The 27,722-nt window shown below is 40.5% G+C and overlaps 1 protein-coding gene across 1 annotated transcript; it reads right to left on the minus strand.

The window, feature by feature from the left end:
- Positions 1 to 27,722, minus strand: GEMIN8 (gem nuclear organelle associated protein 8). Its single transcript, XM_066313890.1, has 5 exons — positions 27,610 to 27,722; positions 26,805 to 26,854; positions 23,216 to 23,255; positions 19,972 to 20,428; positions 1 to 2,074 (listed from the first exon to the last, which is right to left on the minus strand). The coding sequence occupies exons 3-5, from the start codon at positions 23,216 to 23,218 to the stop codon at positions 1,824 to 1,826; spliced, it is 711 nt and encodes a 236-aa protein (XP_066169987.1). The 5' UTR covers positions 23,219 to 23,255; positions 26,805 to 26,854; positions 27,610 to 27,722; the 3' UTR covers positions 1 to 1,823.

Below are 27,722 nucleotides of genomic sequence, written 5' to 3' on the forward strand. Positions count from 1 at the left end.
TGTTAAGAAGAAAAGTTTATTTGGTCAATGAAAGGAAATGCAAACAGAACACAGAGTTTTTGACAAAACCCGCCAATAACAAGAGTGAAGACAAATGCAGGACTGTTAATAATCCTTTTCTCTCTCCTGCCTCACTGAAGTTTTTCAGATTAATCACACCAAAAATAAGTCTTGGAAACTGGAGGCTTTTTAATTTCAGCGTTCAATTTAACTTCATCTTGTCACATCTGAAGTGAAAGAGGTGGAAATGGCATGGAAATGCTGCTTTGAAAAAACATTCTACTTCTTCTGAAGTAGAAACTACTTCAGAAACGAAACTACTTCTGAAACGAGAGCAAAGATATTCCAAACTGCACTGCAGACTTGCTTAGTTGCAGCTGGCTGCTACAGAGGGCACAGCAACTGCGGGGTGTATTACAAACTACACACGCTACAGAGAAACTGCACGATCAGTCAACATGAACGGAAGCTAAAATTTTAATTGTAACCTTCCTCTGTTGTCAGGAAGGCAGATGAGTATGTCACTATTAAACCAGCAGACAGTTCCTTTGCTCTGGCACGGAAATGCCGCAACACAAACTACAGCCCTTCAGTACACGATGGTATTTATCAGCAGAGCTTCACAGAGAGTCCTTTAAAGTGTTCAGGCTACCATTTTCTAAGGAGCCACTGGTTTTGAGGGGCCAGTTTGGTCTCTCTTACACAAACCACCAGTGTGCCTCACTCCATCTGGTGTTTGGACAAGCACAACTGGCCCAAAGTAAAGAGTGACAGAAGCTCAACCAAACAGCTAGTGCAGATGGATGAGCACACACACAGGCAACATCTCTGTGCCGATGGATGAGTACACATCTACTGGATTATGTTTAAATTTTGTGCATGTCCTGTGCCATTAGAAAGCATCACTTAAAATAAGACATAGCCCACAGGGCTACCTGGATTCCACAGCTGACATTGGTCAGACATAGTCCACCATTCTAATAAGCCTTCTTTAAAGCTTCAAGCCTTCAAGCCCATTGCTGCTTTTTATTAAAATAGGAAAAATCTCTGTAGGCACTGGCTCCAATAGTGCTATGTCCTCTTAAGTTTCTCTTCTGCTAAACAGATCTCTAACAGACAGGACCACATCAGGCTTCAGCCAGATCCTCCCACCCCTTCATTGAAACATTTTTCTATATAATGTTGCCTTAGAGTCAAACTCTTGCCAGACAAGTATCAGTCTGGAAGAAAAACTTCCTGCTTTATTATAAACCTTTGAAAAAGAATTCCAATGTCTGAGCTATGGTAATTTGATAAGCTGTATCTTGGCCAGTGGGCTCCTGGTTCTCAAAAAAATCCAAAATTAGCAGACATAACACTTCAAGCTATGCTGTGTGAAACAAGATCCTAATACTACTACATTAAGTAAGACTAGAAAATAGGATCACTCAAATTCCTAAACTGGAAGAGCAGACAATTCCTAAAGTCTTTTTCTTCTCTGCATCGCTTTAAGTTTTCCTAGTTCACTGGGTATGGACATTGTTATGTTTCTTGCAAGCATGGTCAAGGCAAGCGGGTATCAAATGAGTGAATTTTAAACAGGTTTGATATTCCTATCCCCTCTATTACTACTTGACAACTGTATGTGGGTTAAATGGATTGTGAACATAACAGACAGACACTGTAAAAGAAAAAAAAAAAAAAAAACCACCAAAGAAATACTTGCTGTCCTTGCCAGACTGTCCCCCAAAACCCAAAACCAAAATTTGCAGTTTGTTCCTTCAGCCCAACCTGAGGCACCTGATTCTGTAGCACTGTGCCACGTCAGAGCACAGTCCAGGCACTCACAGCTTAAGGGGAATAATGGGCCAGTATTTGGGCTGCTTTTTGTCACAGTTCCTATCAAAGACAAGTTGCATGGCAGCCTCCATGGCCTGGATTTTGGCAGCTTCAGCACCATAGAGTTTCTTCATTTCTGCCATGCGCCTCTCCCCGGGTCTTTCTGCAGGCGGCTCCACAGAACGCTCCACCCTCCTGTGCAGGTCCTGATCAGCCTCCACGTATGGCTCCTCAGCTTCCAGTTGCTGCTGCCTCCCTAGACAAATAAACCACAGGAGATGGAAATTACTGGGCTATCAACCAATCATGTTTCATTTGAACTTTTAAAATTATTCTATATTCATAGTTTTGCTGGGTCTAAAAGGCAAAAAAGCCACGTTCTAGGGTGCAGCTGTGCTCATTTTGCATAAAGGAAATTCCTACTAAATATCATGATAAAGCCAGGCTGGAATAAATGGGGAGAAATTAAAAAGATCCTGGAACTGAATCCTAAAATGTAGGAAACCTCTGTATTACTACTACTAAGCAAAAATCAACATTGCTCAATTTCTACCCTAAAATACACATGGCCTGAAAAAAACTCAAACAACAAAACACTAAAACCCCAAAACACAACCTCCTCCCCCTCCCAAAAAACCAGAAACAACCCAACCAAAAAATCCCAACCCACTCCCCATACCAAAAAATCCAAACAAAAAGGAAAGTTGTTTCCAAAATAATGACTTAGCAACTGAGAAAGGAAACAATGCACAGAACAATGCAACTTTAGCTGAATGATAGCCAAGAGAAAATGTAATCAGTTACTACTCCATGAAAATGAACAAATGGGTCTGTCATGTCTGCCATTAAGTGCATTCAATGAAACACAGCTGTAAGCATCGTGTTTAGATAAACTGTCCAAACTCAGTCATTTCTCAAGACTTGCAAAGTCAAAGCTAGCAGCAGCATTACTCTGTTGCCTTGAAAACAAACAAAGCAGCATCAACATAAATGCATGCATCAGGTCTTTTAAAGAGAATTAGAAACGATTAAAGAGGTGAAATATTTGGATTGATCTGCAACCAAAAATGCTCTGTGGTAAGCCTGATTGGAAGCAAGAACTTGATTGTGCATGTTCAAATTTACCTCTGCTTCCTGGGTACTGCTTTGATGAAACAAACAATGTTGTGTGCAGTTAAAACGCCCAAGTGCTACACAAAATTCCCCTCTTACAGGGAGATTTCTACAAGAGGGAGAGAATCACCCAGCAGCTGAATTCAGCAGTAACAAAACCGTCCTCAAAGCAGGCACAACAGCTGTAACAGGCACAGTTCACTACTAATGGCAGCAGTTGGGTTTTTTTAAACATCAAAAAGAACAGTGTCCCCAGGTCAGGATGCACTGGTCACACACAGGACATGCTTGGTGCCATGTACCTCTTCCCTCTTTCACCCAAAGGCAGAGATTTAGTTTCCACAACACACATGACATCTACAAACCCCAACGTTAAATATCCTGACATTTCTGTGTCAAACATCTGCAGTTTATTTTTATACTGGAAAGTACTGTACTGAGCAGCCAACCGACTGTCAGCCTTCCTAAAGGAATTATCCCCTATACACTATACACAGAAAACAGATATTTTAAATTATATGATCAGAAACTTCAGTTTTGGGATCTGTTTGTCTGACAGACACAGAAAGCTTTTGTCTTGTCTTCTCATTTGAAACACCATTCAGTTTTGTGTTGGTTGTCGACAGGCTTGAGGAGTTATTAGTAATCTATTCCAGAAAGCCATTTCTGTGACTCTGCTTTCAGGGCACAGCCCTGAATTAGGCTGCACTGCCAGAATTCACAAGGAAATATACATTAGAGTCCATATGTGTTTTTGGAAGAGTCAGATTTATTTGGTATCAGGCCATTTTAGCCAGAAGGTCTGAATTAAAGAAACTAGCACTGCCTACAGAGGGCTCAGCACTTTGAGGACAAGGTATAGTACCCAGGCTGTACCTTGCACTCCACTGAAACCAACTTCTGGGACACCACGCTGCCCACAGCTACATAACATGCTTTTAAGCACAAACTTGATGCAAATTGCACTGAAGAGTTTTAGACAGAAAAAAACAAACAAGGCTATGCTGGCAAATCAATGCTGGTCTCCCACTGTAGATTATACAGCAAAATTGGCAAGGCAATGAATTGGACTCCTATTGGTTAACTCTCTTGGGACACTGGATAATTCCTTGTACTTCTGTACTGCTCATGGAAATCTTTTACTCTTTAGTTCCATAGCTGCATGCTAGAAACAGCTGCTTCCTCGCTTGTTTGCTGTAGAATGCTATCTGATAGCTCACTGCACATGCTGATTCTTAAGGAAAAAAATTTTCTCTGGAGATAATGAATTCTTCTCTTTGGAAATTAAATGGATCTCTAGCAGAAGCTTCACGATGGATGAGTGGATTACAGTTTAGTGTGCATCAATCTCCATTTCTCAACACAGAGTAGTTCATAAATCTGTAGATCCTAATTGTAACAATCAAAATAATAATACCAATTTAAATTCCATTCTCAGAATTATCTGATATATGTCTGGAGTGTTTCACTTTACACTAATCAGATATACTGTCCTTACCTTTCTCACTTGACTTCTGCTATTCCATAGCTACTGGTTAAAAAAATCCCAGAGTGATTGTATTACAGCATTTTAGACACATAAATCAGGTCTAGAATCCAGGCAGAGGCTCAGGACAGAAGTGTGCTATAGTGACCTAAAGCTTTTTGCACCAAAGGCTGAATTTGAGCACAGAACATGACAGCTGTTGCTGGTAATACTACTGCAGATGTGTGGAATACCTTGCAGTTTCAAATCAATTATCTGTGCAGAGATACTACTGTAACAAACTCCACAGTCATAGACAGAATCATAGAATGGCTTGGCCTAAAAGGGGCCTTAAAGATAATTTTATTCCAGCCCCGTTGCCCCACTAAAGGGAGGTTGGAATAAAGGGACAGTGTCCACTAGACCAAGTTGCTCAGAGCCCCCTCCAGCCTGGCCTAGAATACTGCCAGGGATGGGATATCCACAGCTCCTCTGGGCAATTTGTTCCAGTGTTTCATCACCCTCACAGTAGGCAGCACTATTTGCTTTTCCAGACTATCAAGGAAAGAAATCATGAAACTAAATGGGCATGTAAACTACTGCTTTTCTAAAACCAGTATTTCCAGCCAAAAATAGACATAAGGAATAGATAGCAGAGAAAGTATTGTCCTGTTGAGATGCACACTAAACTTTCATTGGCTGGGGAAGGGCTGGGAAGTAGAAGTGCTATAACTTCCAGCAGTCTGGGTTCTACCCATTACCTCAGAGTTTACTTTAAAAACAATACAAAGCAGTACGACTTGGGCTAAATGTGCAACTACCTCTTCATCAAAAACATTTTTATATTATCAACCCTGTGTTGAGTGTAGATTTTAAACACTGCCCCATACCAGTCACTGTGAAGGAAATAAACTATGCCAGCCAAACCCAGCACATCTGCCTAACTCATGCCACATTCCTGGGCCATCATTAGTAACTCTAGGTCTTATGAAAGAAAGTTTTGGATTACTGTTTCTCCCTTCATCACTTTTCCCATTTGTTATGGATGACTTTTAATCTGGTGTATACTAGCTGAAAAGAAAAGTGAACAAATGCAGACAACTACCTCCATGCCCAGGGACTGCCAAAAGCAGGAGACAGTAACTAGTGTATTAGCCATTCACTGCACTGGGCCTTTACAGGCACACAAATGACCTCTTACTTTCTGCAAGACTGTGACCAAAGACATAAGGTATTTTCCCCATAGATCCTTAGAAACTCAGATACCTTGTTTCCTTGTTTCTCTTCTTTTATAAAAGAGAACATGTCACACACTTTTTGTAAGTTTGATCCACTTTACATTTCTTTCTCTCTTTGTAATATCCTTTGAGAAGCTTAAGTAGCAATTAAAAAAAAAATCCTGTCCGGAATGCATCCTTTTCTTATTAAAAACCCAAAAAACAAACCAACAAAACAAACCAAGTAAAAGAAACAACTTCAAAACCAAACCCCAAACAAACTCCCTTATTTAGAAAGAAGTCTCCATGGAGAGACTTTGCAACATTAAAAGAAGATAGAAGTAGGGAGGGTAATTATCTATGTCAGATTTTTAATGAAAGATTCATACTCAGCATTGTATGGTTTCTTGTACCATTTTTAGCTCTCAGTAGTTATACATCCAACCCTCAGCTCACTGCAGCCAGTGATCATATGCCATCTGACAACATTTCTTATACAGACATTTGTCTCCACACTCAGCAGCTTGCCATGTGCTGCCCCACACAACGGTGGGTATGGTAAGAGACCAAGGGCTTGATCCTCCCCAGTGTTACATGCCATTACTGACTTTCAGTTGCTTGCTTAGTTAGCACATTATTTTTCAAGGAAATATTGCACTTTCTCCAGTCTTGATGTGTTTTTCATTTTCCATGATTTCAGACTGACCTATGTGTTCACATATTTGTCTGCTTATTTCAAATGAATTATTTTCTGTTACTGCTGCGTGTGCACTTTGTGAGCTTTTTCATCTTAAATGCTACCTGAGCTGATCATGAGCAGCCCACACTAGCAGTTAAAACCACTACTCATTTCCACTGATTAAAAACTCCTAGTTCCCTCTTTGAATGCCACTTCCCACGAGCCTATCTGCTGTGTTAAGTGTTCTGCCCACACAGGTTTCTCCATGCAAAATGCCAGCTTCTTCATCTTCCTAGAAAAGCTAAATACCTTCACCATAAACCTGCAGAAGAGGTTTTTTTTTTGAGATGATAGAACCAGACCATTTTATTGTGCCCATACTTGGATGAACTTGGTATAACATGGGGAAAATCAAAATCTTTGCCTCAAGGAATTCCACCAAAACAAGGCTTTAAATCAGGATTTGTACACAGGATATTCAAGGAGTTTAATTTCTGCAGAACTCTGCAGAGCTCCGGATTTCCACAGGGCTGGAATCTCAAGTACTACTCTTTATCAAGTGCAAAGCTTTGCAGAACAAATTTCCATCAGTGGGAGTCTACAAGAGACAAACAATTGTGACTTACCCCCCACATCTGTAAAGATAAAATATTCTTGGTTGCTAAAAACAGTGTGGTCTTGCTTGCTGGAAGGTTACTATGGAACACTAAGTAACTTACTGAAATTGTGGAAACATACTGAAAGAGAATGATGATTTTACAGCAGAATGAACAGCCTCATTCTAGCTGTAAGCTGGCTTGGGGAAAAATAGACTTCTGTATTCTTAAATTTAAAATGTTGTGCTTCAAAAGATGTGACAAAGGGATTCCCCATGACACCACGTAACTTTCCCCTTCCCATTTCTAACAGAAGTCTGATCTCCAAGGACAGTTAGGCCCTATCTTACTAGGCAAGCAGTTTCATCTATACAGAAGAATGAAATGCTGTAGCTGACAGGAAAACACTAATTTGGAATAAAAATTACTTTTGGTGGGAGTAAAGTAATTGCCTGCAATGTGAAGCTTTCAGCCACTAGTCATGATGATCATGAAAAAGAAGTACCAGAAATCCTGAGGATATTAAAACCTCAAATATCTACACTGACAAAGTTTCCATCTGCTAGTTGAGGGAAGAATGAGTTAAAAGAAATGGACTATTTTACCACATAGATCTACAAGCAATGCAGTATTCTCAAGAAAAAGGAAAACGTTCCCTGACAGGCTTTGAAGTAAGAGCAGATGTGATTCCTTGGCAAAGCTTGTGGCAGTCTGAAACCATCGTTCCATGGACATTTTTCTTTCCTCAGCTACAAAACTAGCTTATGCAATTTCTCCTCTCCTTCTCCCTGAGTGCTCCAGCTCCCAGGCCCCTCATGGATGATGCTACAACTGTCTAAGGGGCAACACAAAGAATCCTACAAAAAATGAACAACCTCCCCAAACAAACAAAACCTCAACACATTATATTAAGTTCTAGTACAGTTCAGTGCCCTGGAAACATCATAGCAGGAGTGAGTGTCTAGGAAGAAGAATTGCTTAGCCTTGGTTTGGCACCAAGATGTGTTTACTGAAGCACAGCCCAACTGCAACCTATTGCTAAGAGCAGGAAATAATCTCAGGTAAGAGAGTGCACTCCCTCAGACACAGTTACAACAGGCTGTCTAAACAGACAGCAAACAGATTTTGCACATCTGATGTACTCCAATACCTTCTCTTTCACTGTAATCCAGTTTTTCTACACAGTTTGAAGAGGACAGCTCTGTAGAAACAGGATAAAACTACTTAGCAAGACAGCAAGTGGAGAAAATTACCTTTGAAATAAAAATGAAGAGAAACCACAGAAGTAAGATTAGGACTAAGACATTCCACTTTCAGGTTTGGTACTTAATGGCATGTGTCACTCTCAAGTTAATTAACCACATGCCTCACTGTAAATAACCTGTAAAATGAACCTAACACTTTAGAGAATTAATTATCTCACATTATTTTGTTATTTGGGTTAAGCAACTGGCAGAAAGTTATTCAGCTAACTGGAGAATAAAGAAGCTGATTTTCTCTTTTAGAAACAGGATTAAAATCTAAGGATTGTGTGGTCTCCAAAACAAACTGCCATGGATCCTACACAGAAACAATATAAGCCTTCATGTCCATGTTTACATTAGCACCAGGCTACACTGGTTACTGCCCAGCTAAACATCAAATTACCTTTCTTTTATTTTCTTCTACTACCTTCCACAATGAAACCCCTAAAAAGCAGTATTTTTAGCCCACGAAAATGCACTGAAACAATTAAACCCCACAAACACGAAACAATCAGCTAGTCAGTGCAACTTCAAGTGAAAGCCCGCTCTAGAAATTTGATTGCTCTAAATGAAATTCATAATCAGAGATTTGTTGATGAAGACTAAAAAACAGAGGTGAGCCCTGTGCAATCAGGGGTCTGTAGCACTCCAGAGGCACCAAGGTGTCTGAATGCTGGTGCCATCTGACAGAATTAAACTGATAGGAAGTTGCTGACCGACCACTGCTAAGAAATTAGAACAGGATCAGGCACTGGCAGCTGCCTCTCTAGTAAGGATCAAGTCTACTTCAATAAGATTAAACACAGACCAGCTGACTCTGCACTCCCATCCCCCAAAACAACTCCAATCTGTCACTGATGGCAACAATGCTGACACCAGACAAAGACAACACTGCCAGAGTAAACAGAAGGATTACTTAAACCTATATATAACTGTGTCTTCACATAGATTTATGGCACAGTCTGAGGAGACTGAACAAGGAAATGTTAAAATTTAAAAGTGCTACTTTAATAGCAAACCAGAACACTGAAGAAACATGAGTTTCACAATAATTTTTTATGTGTGCCCTGAATAGAAATTAAAGACATGCACTTGGAAGAACATGTTTCACGATGCACTGAGCTGCTAGACAGCTAAATAATACTGAGTTTGGTGCTTTCAGGAAAAAAAGAAAAGAAGAAGTCTGCATCAGTCTTCTAGGTCAACCTCACACATTGGAACTTCCCATTGAAACTTCTTTCTTGACTCCAGACACACCACAGCACTGAATTAAAGTTTGGTTTAGTGTTTGATATGAGAAAGCTACTTTATGAAAAACACTTGAAAAATATTTTTTGGAGAGCAACCTGTAGCTATGTTGCTGATTTTCTGGAAGGAAGTATACTCAGGCTATGAACTGACCTTTCAGTTAAGTGGCAAGTCCAAAATTCAGTATTACCACAGACATGCAGAATTAAATAATAAGGTCTAATCCAGAGAAAATTAATTTCAACAAGTAAATACATGTTTTCTCCATGCTGCTAGTAAACTACATATGCAGCCTGACCAAGCATTTGGAAAGAGACATCTGGGAAAATGGTCACACTAAAGGAATCAGTGAAATATATCACAATTTTTGGAAGGAAGGGCTGAATGGTAACCTTGGAAATATAAGTTTACCTCCGACCTTCTGAATTTCTCATTGCTTATTTCAGCACTCTAGTAAATTAAATCAAATATACTTAAACACATGAGAGTAACTGCTACATCCAGCTTTAAAAACACAACAAAAAAGACGGGGGAAATATGCCAGAAGAAACTTGCAGGTGTGCATCTATTGCAGCTTCCACAAAATGGGAAGGTTTGACTTGAGAAGTAGTTCCAGGGTCTGGGGCTGGAGGATAAGTCTGAGCACTCTCTTTTAAGAGAGACAGCTGGCATCCCACTTGTCAGAAAGTTAAGTTGTACTTCTTAGCACTTGGGAGCTCCCTGTCTCCTCTCTGTCACTAACAGGATAATTCATACATGAAATATTTCAGTGAGCTGATGAAGACTTTACATGAGGAGAGCCACCAGACTAAAAGCCCCTCTAGTCTGACAGGCTGCTCATGACGGAGGTCAGTACCTAATGCCAAGGGAAGGACTCAAAAGCAGGGAATACAAATCCCTACACATCACCACCATCACCTAGTGAGAAATGGAGAGATGAGAAAAATGCAAATGCTTCTTCCTGCTCTCCTCCAAAGCCAGCCAGCTGCTCTGCCATCTACCACCTCAACACCTCCTCCATCAGCATGTTGCATATGATGTAATCTTCACAGTCTGGACACTTCTACATTTACCAGTAGCCAAAAATCCCAAAGCAATGACAACTGATGAATTTTATAGTGATTCTGCCAATGCTCTGTTGAGCAACCATGTCAGAATTTGCAGACCTTCAAGAAATCCAGGTATTCTGCAAGGCTTATACGAAGTGAGAACAGCAGCATTGGTTTCAGCATTTGAACAACCACAGAAAAGTTGAGGCCCAGCACACTCTTTGGAGACTTACATTCCTTGGCAAAGTTTCTACAATTTCTGTGAATACAGAGCTGACTTTTAGAGCAACAATCACTTCAGCAACTACAAATGAAATTAAACCCAGGAGATTCTTATCCAGCTAAATGTACACAATAACACTTAATAGTGTAACACCCATGTTATTTATTTCAGTAAAAATATCCATTTAATATTTAGCCTTCATTTCTTTTCTTTACCTCCATGATTTCAGTGTACCAGAGCAGTGATCTGACAAATTCAGACATGAGTCCTTGAAAATACCACGGGAAATTCTGATAGTCACGTCAGAGGCCAGTGTAGGGGCATCTGTGGAGGGCAGGGACAAGCTACTCTGCAGACCTTAGATATTCTGGAAACACGTGGTTTTATTGCAAGGGTCATGGGTAAAGAGGGCTGCTTTCAGCCACCAGCCTCGGCTGAAGAGAAGCCTCAAAAAGAGAGGGAGAGAGGGAGGGGGTATGAGGTAAGGGAGGTAAAAAAGCTAAGAGGGGTAAGAGAGGTAAGAAGAGTGCTGGGGTCAGAGCGGTAAGAGAGAGGGAGGTAGAAGAAGCAGAGGGAGAGAGCAGGAAAGGGAAGGGGCAAAGAGGCAAGAGAGAGAGGTAAGAGGAGTAAGAGAGAAGAGCAGGGAAAAGAGAGCGAGGACCTTCTTACAATACATTTTATCTCCTTTTGTGTTGAATATTCTAATTTACAGTGACCAACCGGCGCCAGATACAAAACCTACAAACTTTGCATGCAACCTATGAGAACTACTAAATTACGATATCATCCTATATTCTAAACTCTAAAGACTACTCTTCTCATCTACTTTTTCCTTGATGCCTTGGCAGGGTGGAGAGGGGCTGCATTCTTGGGTCCTTTTGTTTTCTGTCCTTCAACCTATCTCCAGCTAATCACTGTCTTCCTGCCTGCCATGCCTATATCTCAAAGCTGGCCTTCATTTCTATTTCACTCACAGATTTTGTATCTCCAGTATTTCTTACCAGACAATCATAGCCATAAGCCCTTCCTGTCCCATCTTTCCCAACAGGCCAGCAACAATTGTAATAATTGTAACACTGATGAACAGCTGGACTGCTCTGTAATGGGTACTTCATAGGGTTACAGCACAAGTGTTTCTCTGTATGTTGCCGTATCAACCTTCTCTACTTCTCTGAGCAACAGGGAAGTGCTATCACCCCTGTATTAATGGTCTAAATAAACAGAAATGGACACAAATCCCTAGAGCAGGAGGTGTTCTAGATTCCTTGGAATGAGCATCACAGCTGATGACATCACACGCTGGCACAGGCGCTCAACCCTGTCACTGGAAAAGACAAGGACAGTGTTCCCTTGTATCCTTAGGGTTTAAGATGCATCATCCTTTGGGTATAAATGACTAGTTTTTCTTCTTGGAAGGCATATGTGGAAGACAAAGACTATTATTTGGAATATTTGTTTCTGAATTCCATCTATGTTGAAAGCTTTTGTGGATCTAATTCCAAGTGGCACCCCCAAGGCTGCGACTGAAGTCTGTACAGGCCACCCAAATCTGAGATGAATGGCCTAACAACCTCTGCCTGCCTCCTCTAACGTGATTTTTAGCATCCAAGGAAATGAGTTTTGAAAAGACCCAAGCAGATGGAAGTCTCTGAACTGTCAGTTTCTGCCACACCAGCACCCACATTTCCCTAATGACAAAGGATGTGAATTCCATCTGGATGCTCCTGATAAAACTGAGGCACAGCAAGAGATGCTGAAAAGCAAATGGTGCTTCTGAAGTCTTGGCATTAGCAACACCCAATTAATATTAGCTGGGGTCAAATACGTGTCTCCAAGCAAATCTGTCTGTAGAGAGGATTTGCTTTATAACAGAGAGACTGAAAATGTCTAACACTCAAGGTATTTTGCTGCCATGCTCTGTTGCAGGTTCTGAGCAGATTTTGTATGTCATGAGTGTAGAAAGGAGACATCATCATTACATCCATTTCTACTTTGGTCTCTGGCATTTGCTTTTTACTATTACTCTGGTGCTGAACACCCTGAACTTTAAACACTCTTTCTACAACAAAAGCCCTCCCCCAGTAGATACCAAAATAGGTGTGTTAGAAAACACTTAATTCAGAGCCCACAATTTCACTGTCCGCTTCCAAGGTTGAAAGTATTGCACTAAAGGCAGAGGAATTTAGATTTATCAGCAGAGAACTGAGACACAGCTCTTCTTAAAGTAAGATCATCTAGATATCCAGAAATGCTGCATGTGGCACCCATATGAACCAGTAATTGAGGAATTTTAGGGAAAAGTGCATAAACTGTGAAGACAGACAGCCCAAGCTGAGTGATTAGCAGAGAGATCCTTTAATGCCACTTTTCCCTAGAGCTGTGTCTGTCAGCATGGGCTCACCTGCTCTTTTCCACAGCAGCTGCAGCTGCTTTCACAGCCCTCCCTGCAAGGGCAAAGAATGAAGAGGAGACCAGAGGAGCCACTCAGAGCAGCTGCAGATGCTAATGGAATAACCAAGCAGGCAAACCTGCCTTCAAAAAATTACCAGCACCAGTTCTGAGTGTAAGTAGTGTCTGCATCTTCCCACACCAAACTGTTCCCATATGAAGCAATCTTCCATAACAGCATTCTGAAAGGAATTTTTGCTCTTACAACAAGACTGGGGAAGGATTCCTTGTTCCACATGCGGACTCAGCCCTGGGGCCCACCTGTTGGCTCTTTGCCAAAACTTTGCAGAACCCAAGTATGGCTCTACACCAATACCTTCAACCCTTGGAAACTCATTGACATAAAACAGACACTGATACTCTGTGTGATCTAAAACCGAATTACCACGTGTATTTTCTTTGTAAAGAGAAGGTTCCAGTGGCTGATCCATCAGAGCAAGCTACTGACCAGTTTCCATGGGATCCTTCTGCAACTACCAAGAAACAGCTATCAGATGGATCTCAGATGGTGAGGGACAGAGCAGCTGAGAGGAGCAATGACCTGTCTCTCCTGTTTTTATTCCCTTAGCCTCAAGACAAGTCCAGTCAGAAGGAATTTCACCATCGCACTGATTTACCAGGGCAACAACAATACAAGATTACCAGACTTCTATTACTGAGTCATAAATAACCCAGGGATAATAGCTTCCTGGGAGAAAGAGTAGCTCAAATTCTGTATTTGTTCAGCAAAGATGCTGTCAACAAGATGCATTTTGGTCACAGGGATGACATCTAAATTAACTGTTAAGCAAAAGGTCTATAAAGAACACTTAGATTGTATTGTTCATTATTCTAGCACTTAAGGCTTTTGCTTTCTTCCTGCTGAGGTCCTCAAAATCCCTTATAAAGATGAATAAACTGAACCTCTTAACAAGCCCTCTAGTGTATATATTGTCTCACTACAGTAAGAAGAACACATCAGGCAGACAAATAAAGGATGACAACTTCAAACACAGGTTTCTGAAGTTTAATTCATATGTTCATATTAAGACAGCATTCTTCATTTCCATCAAATGTAAGAGGAAGTAGAGGGGTTCAACATCTTGGCATTCCTCTTAAAGCAAAATCTACACTACAGTCACAATGAACCACATGAGCTTTTCGCACACTCCCAGCTATAAACCTCTGTTAACTGAAATACCAGTACTCCACAGCATGCTTAGAAAAAGCTAAGACCAGTACAGCCACTGGCAGACAGGGAACTGGCATTCCAGGTCCCAGCTCCGCCCAACTGTCTGGGCTGCACCCATGGGAGCCTGGTCCACAGAATCCCTAGATGCCACCTCGGAGCTGAGCCCGTGGCATCCCTTAGCAGAAAAGATGCCTGGCCTTGTTCTTGTGTGCTTTCAGGGGTTGCCAACACTGTCAAACAGGTTCAGCCTGAGGCACACACAAATAAGAAAGATTTTATATACAATTTCCAGGTCCATGTATTAAGTCCTCCACAACTCTCCAGAGCACACAGCTCAGTTTCCTCAGCAGTACCTCGAGCTTTCCAATGTCTCTCTTCCATTACTTCCTGCAGCAGCAAGCCACAGGTTCACAGAGTAAAGATACTTATTCTCCTAAGCTCAAATTCTGTCCCTAGCATAGGATCCAAGGACATTTTCTTGACAATATTTTACAAAATTATACGCTTTGGATGAAGATAACCTTCTCTGTCATGAAATGGGTGTAAAACTGCGCCCAACTCCTGCTCTCCAGACTGTCTAATTTCAAAAGTAGAGATTAGTTTTCAACATTAAAACAGTAAAAATTGTGGCACTTTTCCTTGGTGTAAGGAGGCATCTTCTCAGTTGTTGGCTTCCTGTATCAAATAACATAGCCTCTATGCTGGACATAGTGTGTGCACTTGAGAAGATTCTGCATCTACGTATGAAAGGTTCAATCGTCAGGGTAAGAGATGTGGTACAAAAGGAGTAACTTCCACATTTCTCCATCAGTTCACAAAAGAATGTGTTTCAGGAGCATCTCTCAAGCACCCACACACACATTGCAGAGTGCTTTTAGTTCACAGGCATTTCTCAGAAGCTTCAGCAACTCAGCTTCTACAGACTGTGGCTAAAGCTCATGCCAAACAAGGCTTTTTGGTTTGTCAACAAGTTTGTCAACCAAGGCTTTTAAAGGCAGGGAAGTTGAGAAGATATTTATAAGTTCACCATCCACACTGCTTGGACAGTCTACGGTAGGGAGGAAGAAAGAAAAAGAAACAGTGGAGACCAGGAGTCCGTAGTTCCAGGAATTTGACCTGCAGTCTTATGAAGAAAAAGGCGGATAAAAAACAAGGAAAAGCATTTACCAAAAATGAAGGGAAGAAAGAAAACATGGTGGAAGAAATCCCAAACCAAAGTCTATTTTCCAAGTGGCATGCAGGCCTTAAACAAAACCAAAAGCTTCATGGATCGGGTACGATTCAAACAAGTTACAAAACATGGAAAATTCCATTACTTCCTCTTCACAGAAGAGGCAGTGGCAATTCTCATCTTTCAGAGGAAAAAAAAAAACCTGAGGGGAAAAGCCTACAGATTGCAGTTTTGAAACAAACATGCTCATTCACCATTTCCGTTCATTTCTAAAAAAAATATTTTCCATCTAGCATAAAAAAATTTAAGTTGAGACATTATTTTTGGGAAAAGCTGGAGGCTATGTGTGGGCAATATAAACAGAGGCTTTGATGGAAAAAACTAGTCAGAGCATTAACAAATGACAGACTATTATCCTTTGGTAATGAACTGACATGATGGTACTTTCCCTTGCTTTTCTTTGTTTTTAAATAAAGGATTCTGTCTGTGTCCTGTTAACTCCTACAGAAGGGTTCTCAATGTACTTGCAATGCTGTATTCTATTATAGCAGTGGTTTTCCCTTGTATGCAAAGGAAATAAAGAAAAATTGTATAAGGACAAACTACATGTTTCAAAGGCTAAATTTAAAAGTGCAATAAATATATGCAATTAGACAATTTACAGAACTGTTCAGGTTGTGAATCTTCCTTTCTTGGTTTTTGTCCTTTTAATCCTTGGAAGTGTAAAAAGGCAACTTACTGCATTTTGTCCTTTACATCTAGGATGCATGGAGAATCTGCTACCATACCTAGGGCTGAGAGGGATGGCAACCAGGAAAACAACTTCATGCTTTTCAACTGCCAGAGGGAAAACTTAAATGCAACCATAAGCATTCCCAATATGCACAGTACACCTGGATTACCAGCTACATGAAGAACCAGAACGACAGACCAGCCTGACAAGAAAACCCTCTAAAAACGAGAATCAGTATATAATTATGATTGCATATGAAGAAACAAATGAAGATGAATTAAAACTGTCTGTAAGGGTTTTAACCAAATGCACCATTTATCTAAAATATGAGATAAATTTGTAGTGTATTAGTATGCCTGAGTTCACACAGCCTCAGCAAAACTTTGCTCATAATTATTGCTGGGCATTCCAGGAACATGCAGTTGACTACAACACATGATACAAACACAAAAACTAGTAAGAAATTTATGTGGCTTCAAAAACAAACAAAAGATTGTTTTAAAAGAGTTGGTTGTGAACTGTGTCATTGCAGAAGTGTTAAACCATGCAGCAAGTTTGCCAGTTTCAAAGCCCTTACTGTGCAAGTTAGCCAATCACTGCAAATGCCCACTGAGAAAACAAAACGAAAATCCTACAGAAGTTAGAAATCTTCCAGTTTGTGGCAGCTACCAAGGAATGAAATAAAGCTTACATGTTCTTCTTTGGCTAGTCTGACAACACCTTTCTTATCTGTGGGAATTTTCTCTTTGCAATTAGCATTAAGGTTTGTATGCCAACATCTAGGCTCAAATGCCTCTGCACAGAGCCACACAATCATAAAATCACTAAAGTTGGAAAAGACCTCCAAGATTGAATCATCTCATTCCCACCTACACCTCAGGCCTATTTAAGTCTTCCACGGTTGAAGTTTGCAAGATCTTATCCTTTGCTGTCTGTGATCATTTACGTCCAGCAAGCTCTAGATCAGGCATTATAAGTGAATCAGTTAGGACTCCTTTTAATCCATTTGATTATCCTTCTACATGTCGATGAGATATCTGTGGATCAGGTGTGGAAACCAGCTATATCTCATATGAAAAATCAAGACTCACTACACGTGTCCAAAATAGATGCATTAAAGCTCTGTATTATTTCCTAACTTTGGACGAGTAGAAAAGCACCAAACTTTTACAACGATTGGTATCCCCTTCCTTCTCTGCCAATTCCCATGCCTATTTGCCCCACTGATGCTCTGTTCCCTTGTGACTCACACTTCATTAGCGCGTATCTAACTCGTGCAAACTCTGCTTTCAAAAGAAGAGTAAAGCTGTGTGTCTTTTCCTAAGTGAATATCAAGGTGCACGGGTCAGAGCCTGTGAATTCCACCCGGAGCCCCTTATTGATGCCAGAGGATGAAAACATGAGATACAGTCCTCCCCTTAATGTTCCCTAACGACTGGCTTTTACTTTAACTGATCGTCAAGGTCCCTGTTGGTATTCCACGGTGGCACACCCAAACAATCTCATTTCGCTTTAAAGGCTATGTAAAACTCTTGCCTCACCCTTACAAATGTCTCTTTCAGACATTACTGAAGTTTATGCTACCCAGATTTCTCTATAAATCTGTTCCTAAGGTGGGCATGCTCAGGACATGAAGTTTGGGATTAAAAGGAAACGGCATTAAAGAGAAAATACTCAAGTAACCGAGGGCTTCTTTTGCAGATGCATTATCTCAATCTTTTCAAGCATCAATACAGAATGACAACTGCTAAACACAGTATGAAAGATAACATGATATAGCATCATTATGGATCACAGCTTAATGAACCTCTAACTTTAATTTTGTTCATAAACAGCAATCAGGAAAATTAATAAAACTACCTCTTAAAGTAGAGTAGTACTGCCTTCAACACGGTCTCCATACCAGCTCATCTCCACACCATCAGAGAAACAATGATTTTCCCCTCCTCCTGCTGCTTATGCTTCTTCTTTTGAGAAACTTTAACAGAATGAAAGATTTATTCTATCTTCCTTTTCTCTCACCATGCAAGAAAAATTATTTCCAAATAAGATCACACAGTGCTTTAAATTACTCACAAAATTAGGATTTAGAAAGCACTATTCAGCCTGTAACTATGTTGCTTTTAAATTTAATTTCAGTCAATTAATTGTTTACTTTTTCACGCATTGAGGAATTATAGATGCTTACTTAGTATACTATCCGCACTTTATCAGGGAAGCTACTAAAGAAACTGAGGCACACAGCAGTGAAAAACTAGAGCCTGCTTGAATTTGCATGAAGATCTTCAATAGTGCCACGGAAACACATGGAGTTACACTCATCCAGAACTAGGTTACTACACAGCACACAGCAGAGACCAGATCATTCCAAAAGACTCCAAGTAGTGCAGTGGTGGAAGGAACAAAAGTAAAATCTGTATTCTGAGCCACAAACCTCTTCCCAATTCACCTGCCCATCATAAAGAATCAAATAATATTTTTAGTGAGAGCACCCAGTGAGGGGTCAGGAAGAGACGAAATAGCTACACCAAGGTCAAACAGGGTATTTGCAACAGCGAACGTCTACGAGCCCTGATTTCCCAATTTCCAGGATACCACCTTTAATCACTCACATACCTTTAAACATCACTAATCAGAATAGCCACAATAAATAAAAAAAGAGTTCTGAATTCCAAGAAACAGCCCAGTGTCTTAAAACACCATGCACCTCATCAAAGGAACATTTCAACAGAGAACACCAAGCTGATTCTGTAAAAGCACAATGAGAAAGAGATTCATGTCAGGCACTACCACAGAGCTCCTTAACTCACCCTCTTCTGCTAACTAGATCAACTGTGCATCACACTGATGAGAAGAGTGAAGTTAAGCTGAGTTGTTTCAGCTCACCCTCTGATACCTGCTGATCAAAGAACTTAAACCAGTTTTTCTTTCCTTTCCAATCATTGCCTTTATTATATGGTTTTAGAACATTTTCTCTTACAGAGAAGTAGAGAAAGCTCTATTAAACATTCATTATAGGTATTTTCTACTGGATTCTTGTGAGGAAAGTTATTATCATGCTGTTTTCTTAAAACAGAGAACTTTATCTGCAACATCTGTGTATGAGTAAAGTGTCAATAAAACACAGCATAATCCTTTACTTCTTTTAAAAATTTCACAGAAACAAAGATGATCAATACCTCTGAGGATCAAGACCTGAGAAAAACCTTAAGACTTTGGCTTACATTCCCTACCAAAGGACTTGGGTCCAGATCAAGATTCACAACAAAGAGAAACTTGTGGTATAGTAGAGAATGAAAAGGATGCACAGGAAGAAGAAAAAGGTCACAAAATTTTACTGCCAGGTTAGCCAAAGAATAACAAACAAAATGGCTGCTCCATGTTTTAAAATACATTGATGCTTACTCTAGGGTTCAGTGATGTATTCAAGCGTTTCCTGTGAGTTCCCCCCTCCAACATATAGCACATTTACTAGATTTAACCACAAAAAGTTCTGGAGCTTTTTTCCTCAACACTGAAGGTTAATATTGTCTTCTGGACAAAAGTGTCATTCTCTTATTTGCCGTCATGATTTTCCCTCTCTCTCAGCAAAAATTTTCAAACATTTTCTGCAACTTATTTCTAATGAATGGTACTTAAGTGCAGCCATCAGTTCTGCCCATTTCAGACAGTTGGCTTGCTCACTTGCAGTGCCTATTTTTGTGAACTTTTACAAAACCTGTAAATGTTGAAGCCATCCAGCACTCAATGTTATAGCCACCAAACACCACAGAATACAGAACAAGCACGGACTTACGCAGCTCTTCTCGGTGCCTCTCTGTCTCCGCAAAAAACTGTCGAAGCTCCTCTGTGATCTCCATGTTACTCAAGTCATATTCTATCTCCCCTTCAGACTCGGAGTCTTCCTCCATTTCAGAGTCCCTTTCAGCATCCTCTTCCATTTTGGAGTCCTCATCAGCATCCTCCCTCTCCTGGTAGGCACCTGTGTACTGCTGAGCATGATACAGAACTCTGACATCAGGTCTATAGCTGGAAGAGTAGTTTTGGGTATGTGGGAAATCATTCCCATCCCAATCTGAGCAGTGGCTTGGAGAGGCTGCAGCAGGATGCCATGGATGCCACGGCAGGTGATAGCAGGACTCCATGGCTTTCCTGTAGGCTTTCTGGTGCCTGCGCATCCAGCGCATGGCTAGGTCATAGTGCCTCCAGTACCTCGCGTACACCCTCTGAGAGTACCACGGCTCCGTGTCCTCCTGCGGCCAAAACACACAGGGAGAGGGAAAGAACACGAAGAAATCAACCACACACCAGCACTAATGCTCCCCCACCTGAGAAAGAGGGTATAAAGAGAAATAATTGAGGGGAGCAACTCAATGCAAGCACAATACTGCCTTTTAATCTTTAGTCATCCTTTAGGAATGATAGAACATGGAGATTTGAAAAACAACATGTATGAGCACAGTGCACATGCACCACACCTCATTACTCCTACAAGAGACTGTTTTGGCAACTACCATTAAAGAACTAGAAATAGAGAAGCTGTAATGTCCAGAAGGTATTTTCCAAGTGTTCATGCTACTACAGTGGGAATCAGTTCTTTTTAGGAAATATGCTGTGTGGATATAACCCACAAGTCCTTAGACACTCACATGAGTTGTAAGAACTGAATCATTCCAAGGTGTAGATATTACAACCTATACCTGATTTTCAAATCCACAGACAGAAAACACAAGAGATTAAAATTCCTCTGCATTAAACAAATGCATTCATTTTATCCAGTAACATATTTCCTCCAGTAATGTATTTCCTCCATCTGCCTGCCAAAGCTTCTCAGAAAAGGTCAAACAGCAATTCAGACAAGTTCATATATCCACCACAGCCACAATCAAAAACAAGACTGTATTTAGCCAAATGCAAGCTGCCTTTTGTATCCATCACCAACCAAAACATGAAAAGAGGTAGTTTAGTGCCACTGATAGAGTCCAAAGAAAACCAGTTCTATAGAAAGAAACATAGTGTAACACACCTTCTCCTGTCTTCCAGCTAATCTTAGTTTTCCTTAAAGAAGTTTCACGCTGTTCAGATTTCACCAGTAACTACAAAAGCCCCACCAACAAAGCCCCACAGTCTCTCTAGCCTTAAGCTCCCTTCATACAAGGCATTTCATCTCCCCCCTCATCCTCCTCTCAGAAAGCAGGATAATAGAGGATCTTAAAAAAAGAGCCATGAAGTAGACTAGAGCCTAGAACAAGTAAACTAAATAGCAAATATTTTCTCTCTTTCCCTCATGTCTTAATTTCCATAGAAAATCTTTCATCTGGATTAAAACAGAATGCCTCTACTTTAAATAGGAAAATTTTAATTAAGCTGTGTTTTGGCAAAAACTCAAACTATGGCAAAACGTTTTCAGAGATGAACATGACATTTACAGTCTTTTATTAAGGTGTGTTTTTTTTTTTTTTTTAAGGACATACAGGACAAAAAATCATTAAGTCTGTTTCCTTGATCTGCACTGGCACCATTTGGTACCCTTAAAAGAATGAATCTCTGGGGAAGAGAAATCCCAAGACAAAACAGAAAACTCAAACCTAAAAAATACTTTCCATTTAACACTGTCCTGAGAGGTTAATTTAGTTACATTTGTTTTCACTTTCTGATTCTCAGACAATAAAGCAAATGCTAGTGAGTTTGGAATAACAATTGCAACTCTCATGCTGCCTTTCTTTCTGGAAAATTGAGCCCATTAATCCATAAGAGATCAATGCTGTATCTTTTTAAGGTCATTGCTAAGCGCTCTCAGGAACAAAGTATCTTCAACTAACAGAGACATGAAGAAAACTCGCCATGAAAAACTTGCATTCCTTAAAGTATTCCTGATCAAAAACTGCAGTTGATTTGTGAAGGGCTGTGTAGCTCAGCTATGTGATTTACAAGTGCAGACAATTTATCTTCCCTGAAAAGAAAGAATTCACGGAGATGAAACTTGATTGCTATTCTCCTCTTGGTCTAACACCGCACTGCTACAAGACCATGCACTTGGAGTTCCCAAAATGCATCATTCCCAAGATGAGTGGGTAGAAGGAAAGCATCTGCCTTCCATATGGAATTCTTCATCCTTAATCATCCAAATACCTAACAGCTAGGATGAACAATGTTTTATTTACTGTTTCCCTTTGCTTTAGAATGTCACACTGACTCCTCATCCTTCAGCTGACAGATGAGCATGTCCTACTATTGAATCTGATACATCAACAAGTTACTTTTAAAACATTTTGCGTATTTTTTTCCTTAAATATTAAAATACTTTAAAATCCAGTTTTAAAAGACCATGAAACTTGACAAAAGCAGGCATCTCCTACATTCTATATATCGGCAAAAAAGACAATATATTCTTTTAAAGGTCAAAAATTATCTCCAGTTCTTATGAAATGTTTCTAAAAAGGAACTTGATGACTTTTCTGAAAGCCCTGGAATCAAGCTGGTTGATTTGTCTGGCTGACTAGCTCCAGTTGTTAATTTAGGGGAAAGGAAGACAAAAAGGCAGTTCATGCAAACAGAACTGTGATACTGGTGCTTGTCCAACTACTTTTTGTGAGAGTTTTTTTGTTGAAAGCAACCCTTGAAAACCACTCTTACATTTGAATTTTAAAAATACATCTGCTAAAAAAGAAATTACAGAAATGTTTTACATTTGGGTGGAAAAGGGAAGGGAGCACTTTTAGCCTTACTTAATTCTGTGTCTGTGCTTTTTCAGCTGTGGAATCAATGGAAATAAGAGATTTCCTCAAGGAAACAAAAGCTATAAATCTAAGGCAAATGATCAGAGTCCCCTGTTATTCTCCGGTTATTTCTCTGGAGTCTTCCCAGGAGTAGACAAATCACTCATTGTTGTAATCTGAATTCTATTTTCAAGGCAATTTAGCCACTTTTACATCTAATTTTTACATGTCTGCACTCACAGTTCAATAAAAATGTTTATATGCATTTTATATATAAAATGTGACTAAGCTATCATGTAAAAACTTGTGAAGATCTCTTACCATCTCTTGTGGAGTTTGTTCTGGTGATGATTAAGGTGAACTAAAAAAGAAAAGAGTAGCTTTTTAATTCATAAAAATATATGTATTAAGGTGGTCACAAGCACTGAATATATCTTTGTTATATTTGAGTACTATGACTACAGCTGCTAAGCATCCCTTCTCTTTTGGGGCAAGTTAAAGTCTCTTACTGATAGATTTTGATTAGCAGCAAAAATCCCATTCCTTAAAATTCCCATGACAGTGAGAAAGTTAAAATGTAGCCTTGTACAAAATGTAGCCTGAAATGCTGCAACTGAACATTTCTCCCATTCCTTTTCTCCTTCTTCATGGTTCCACAACCTTTATTCTCCAAATTAATGCCAAACAAACTCCATAAACTTAAAGGAAAGAAATTATTCTCACTTTTTAGCTGCATCTGCACAGGCACCTGTATAAAATAAGCAATTGCCATAAAATTATTAAACTCATCCTGATTCCACTCATGAGGTGAGGCTTCTGTTTAATCTGTGGTGCACTTTTGACCACATACAGTCCCTTCTATCTCTTTGCTTCTCTTTTTTTTTCTTTCCTCCGTCCAGCACCTGATCCTGCCGCCCATAAAGAAAACACAGGTCAGTTCAAGTTGCAACCACATTTTTTAAATATGAGGAAAAGGCATAAGGAAGAGGGGCAACTGGACAGGAAAAAAATAAAAAAGGAAAAAATGGTTGTGGAGGTAGAAAGGTAGAACAAGAGCTCTATAACCACCAGGCAGGATTTATAATTACCAACATTTCCAGGGTGGTTTACCAGTATGTATCACTGAGGAATATTCTTAATCTCCTCTTATCTGACAATTATTTCATTACACTAATAGGTTAGCTGCTTCATTCACGTATTTCTCCTGACATTCTCACCCTCAGCCTGAACTTTATTTTAGGTGCTAGTGAAAGGTAACAGAAATAGAGTACACTAAACCACTTATTGCTACTCTTAAGATATGGTCAAATGCTATTCCCAGAAACACTGGAATATAGCCAAGACAGCACTTAAAACTGTTGTAGGCTTATACCTGGAAAAAGCCCGAGTTTTTCAAAATGCTTATGAATAAAGTACATAGACCAGCTGTGTTCTGCCTGATATTTAACAGTACTGATTAAAGAGCAACTTTCTGTTACTTAAGACAAGCCACACTGCATGAAAGGTGAACGGAATGGTCAAACAAATGCAGATCATGCAGCAACCACAAAAGCAAATGACTGTCCTTTCCAAAGCCCACACTAAGCTCAAAGCCACAAACCCAATCTGTTTGCAAGGAGCTCTACATCCAGGAGCAGTCCCATTGCAGTTGATGGAACAGCTCATGACAGCAAAGGCTGCAGATTTAGGCATTAGGCAGCTGAAGCATGTGAGTCACTCGATTCTCTCCTGCCTGCTTGGAGGAAGAAGGAAACCCAGCACTGAGATCACTGCGAAACACTGCAGTGACTTGTAACACCCAAACCCCACACATACACAAGATTGCTGTGCCATCCCTCCTAGTGCATTTCAAACATCTCATTTCCAACCACTGCCTTCTTCAAAACGTTCATCTCCACTCCCAGGATGTACACAGATAATTTTTGTCTCTTCCCCAGATACATCTGGATACTGTAAAGGTTGTTTTAATATCTTTCTCTCATACTTAAAAAACCTAAGCCCATGATAGCAAATATTCTCGTTTTCCACTTAAGAAAAGTAGGTGTGTGTAATTTTTATGTTTACTCTAATTCCTACCATGACAAAAATTTCTTTGAAACAGCTTTAGAATAAACAGAAATCAAGACTGATCTCAATGTAAATAATTTTTAAAGCAGTAATTGGTAAAGTCTGATACTTCATTATTAAGACAGAACATATACATATGTTCTCTGAAAGGGGAGGAGGGGAAAAACCCTGGCAAACCATCCAACTATATTAGTTTACCAAATATGAAAAACCTGTTTTGCCAAACACAGGAACTAATTATTTTCATAAATTATTTATGAAACATTAGACTACAGATATAAAACAGAGCATAAAAATGCTGCAAGGACACTAAATTAAAAAATGAGTTTGTTCTATTTTCAGTTGAATTACTCTTCCAAAATAAACTACATAAAATACGAAAGATGAGAAGCAACAGAAAAATAAATGTAATAGTTCTACTTCTATAATTTATACTTAAAAAATGAAATATGGAACCAACTGAACATATGAAACTCACCAGCAAATGTACAATTTAAAATGGGAAAGAGATTTGTTTGTTTATACTGGTCATAAACGATAGACATTTTTTCTACCTCCTTTTCCCAGGTTTAAAGTATTTCTCCCCTGATAATGAACCAAAGATGTACTCCCTCTCATGAAAACATGCCTTTCCCCCTTCCTAGCTTGAGGCAGGTAAGTGAAAATAAATTTATTAATTTATTAGTGAAAATATATCAATCTGATAAAAACAATGGCAGCATTTAATTCCCCTGGAGCCAACAGAAATTGAGGCAATGTCTGTCATACCACAGACAAAATCTCAGTGCACTGGGGTTTATAACTCAGTGAGTACATCCCACTCTGGGAGCAGTGGTATGCTGGATACAGCATGGCCACATGGAGGGAACAGGGACAACTCCAAGCCCAGTGCAGGATCAGTGAGGGTTCCACTCTTCCCAACATCCATCAATAACTAACCTGCTGCATGATATTATGGTAAAAACATCAGATGTTATTAAAGGAAGGTAGAATTTCAATAAATTCAGCAGGTTTCAACAAAGCACATTTATACAAAGCTTTCATGAAAAAGCCAACTACATTTGAATTGGAAATGCCCCTAACAACAGACAACCAACCAGCCCCTCAGCCCACTGCTGCTTTTGTCCCTGCCGTGAAAAGGGTCTTCAGTCAGGCCAGTGCTGCCTTAACTCAGTATCCAGTTTCTGGCAGTGATTAGTAGGAGATACTCAGTAAAACGTAACACTAACATAAAGGAATTACTTTTCCAGGTACATTTCTCCTGACTTGAGCAAGCTCAGACACTTTATTTTTTCATCTCCAAACTGGTTTTGGCATTTAAAGCCAAAATCCCCATGAGTAATAGGTGTATTCAATAAATCCCCTGGCAGTAAGTTTCACAGTTTAAGGGATTAAACATAATTTTGTGCTGAATGTTTTGAACTCACCTTAGTACATACTAGCTAAAAAAATGTGAACATTACAACATCAATGGTGTGAATCGACACATGAACACTATTTCATTTTATACTCCTGATGCTTACTCTGATGCAGAACTACCACCAGAAGAAGGAAATGTCTGAAAAGTGGTCTGACATTCTGTGCTTCAGATTAACTCTGTGCATTGCTGTGACGTTTAACTTTAATACCGAAGCGCCCTAGTTATAGTCACGCAGAAACACAAGCTTGTGATTGCTGGGACAGTTGGCAGAAAAGCTATTTCTCTTCAAAAGAAGGAGTAAAGATTCCCAAAACTATACACTGTATTCTGGTTTGCGAATGGCTGTAAATATGAGACTTATTCAGCATTTAGGATACATTTACAACTGCTTCTCATCCCAACAGGACTGCTGTGAATACCCACCTATCACTATGATGTCCACATCAATGTACTTAAAACAACAGCAGCAACTCCTGTGAACGGAAGGGAAACAAATTAGCATAACACAAAATAATGTTCTCAAATTTTAGGACATATATTACAGATCTTTTGGCCCTATCAGAAGCCGAAGCAGTGTAATCCACTGTGTCTCCCCAAAAGAGGTCTTTATTCTCTGAGCTCCAGGACGTAAACCCAAAAGCAATTTCAGCCAAAAATCAGAGGTACTAAAAGTTGTACAATTATCAGTTAGCCCAGTTAGCTTATGTTTCATATATATATGGACAATTTAGTCATAAACAAGGAACAGGATGGAACGTCTCTACCACAGCTTTTCAAGGCATAAGTGATTTCCTGCCTTCACAGATGTCGTGCCCAGACTCTGGCAAGAGACTGAAAGCCTCGCAGGAGGGATGAGCGGCTCCGGCCTCGGCACACGCGGCACACGGTTACACCAGCCAAGGCAGCAGCACAGGCCTGTGTCCGGCCGGCCCCAGCGCACGGAGCGCCGCTCTCGCCCGAGCTCGCTCATCGCCGCCTCAGGCTCCGGGCCGATAAACTGCAGGGGCACGGCAATGCCCCGCGCCCGTCCGGGCACCGCAACCACCGCCTGGTGCCACAGTCACCGCCCTTGGCCCCGCCGGGCTCCCACATCTCCCTCCGGAGCCCTTCGCTTTCCCGCTCCCGCCGCGGTTTCGCCCCGGCTGCCACCGCCCTCAGCTCGGTGCCCTCCCCGGGCGGGAGGCGCGGGCCGCAGCCTGCGCGGGGGCACCGCCGTCCGCGCACCCACCCGGGCGGCGCGGGGCTCCGGCGGGCACGGGCAGCCGCGCACGGCCGCCTCCGCCGCTCCCTCGCTCCGTTCCGGCGGCGCCGAGCGCGGCTTCCCCCGCCGCTTCCGCCCCG

Source organism: Sylvia atricapilla, chromosome 2, assembly GCF_009819655.1.
Source record: "Sylvia atricapilla isolate bSylAtr1 chromosome 2, bSylAtr1.pri, whole genome shotgun sequence".
Lineage (NCBI taxonomy): Eukaryota > Metazoa > Chordata > Aves > Passeriformes > Sylviidae > Sylvia > Sylvia atricapilla.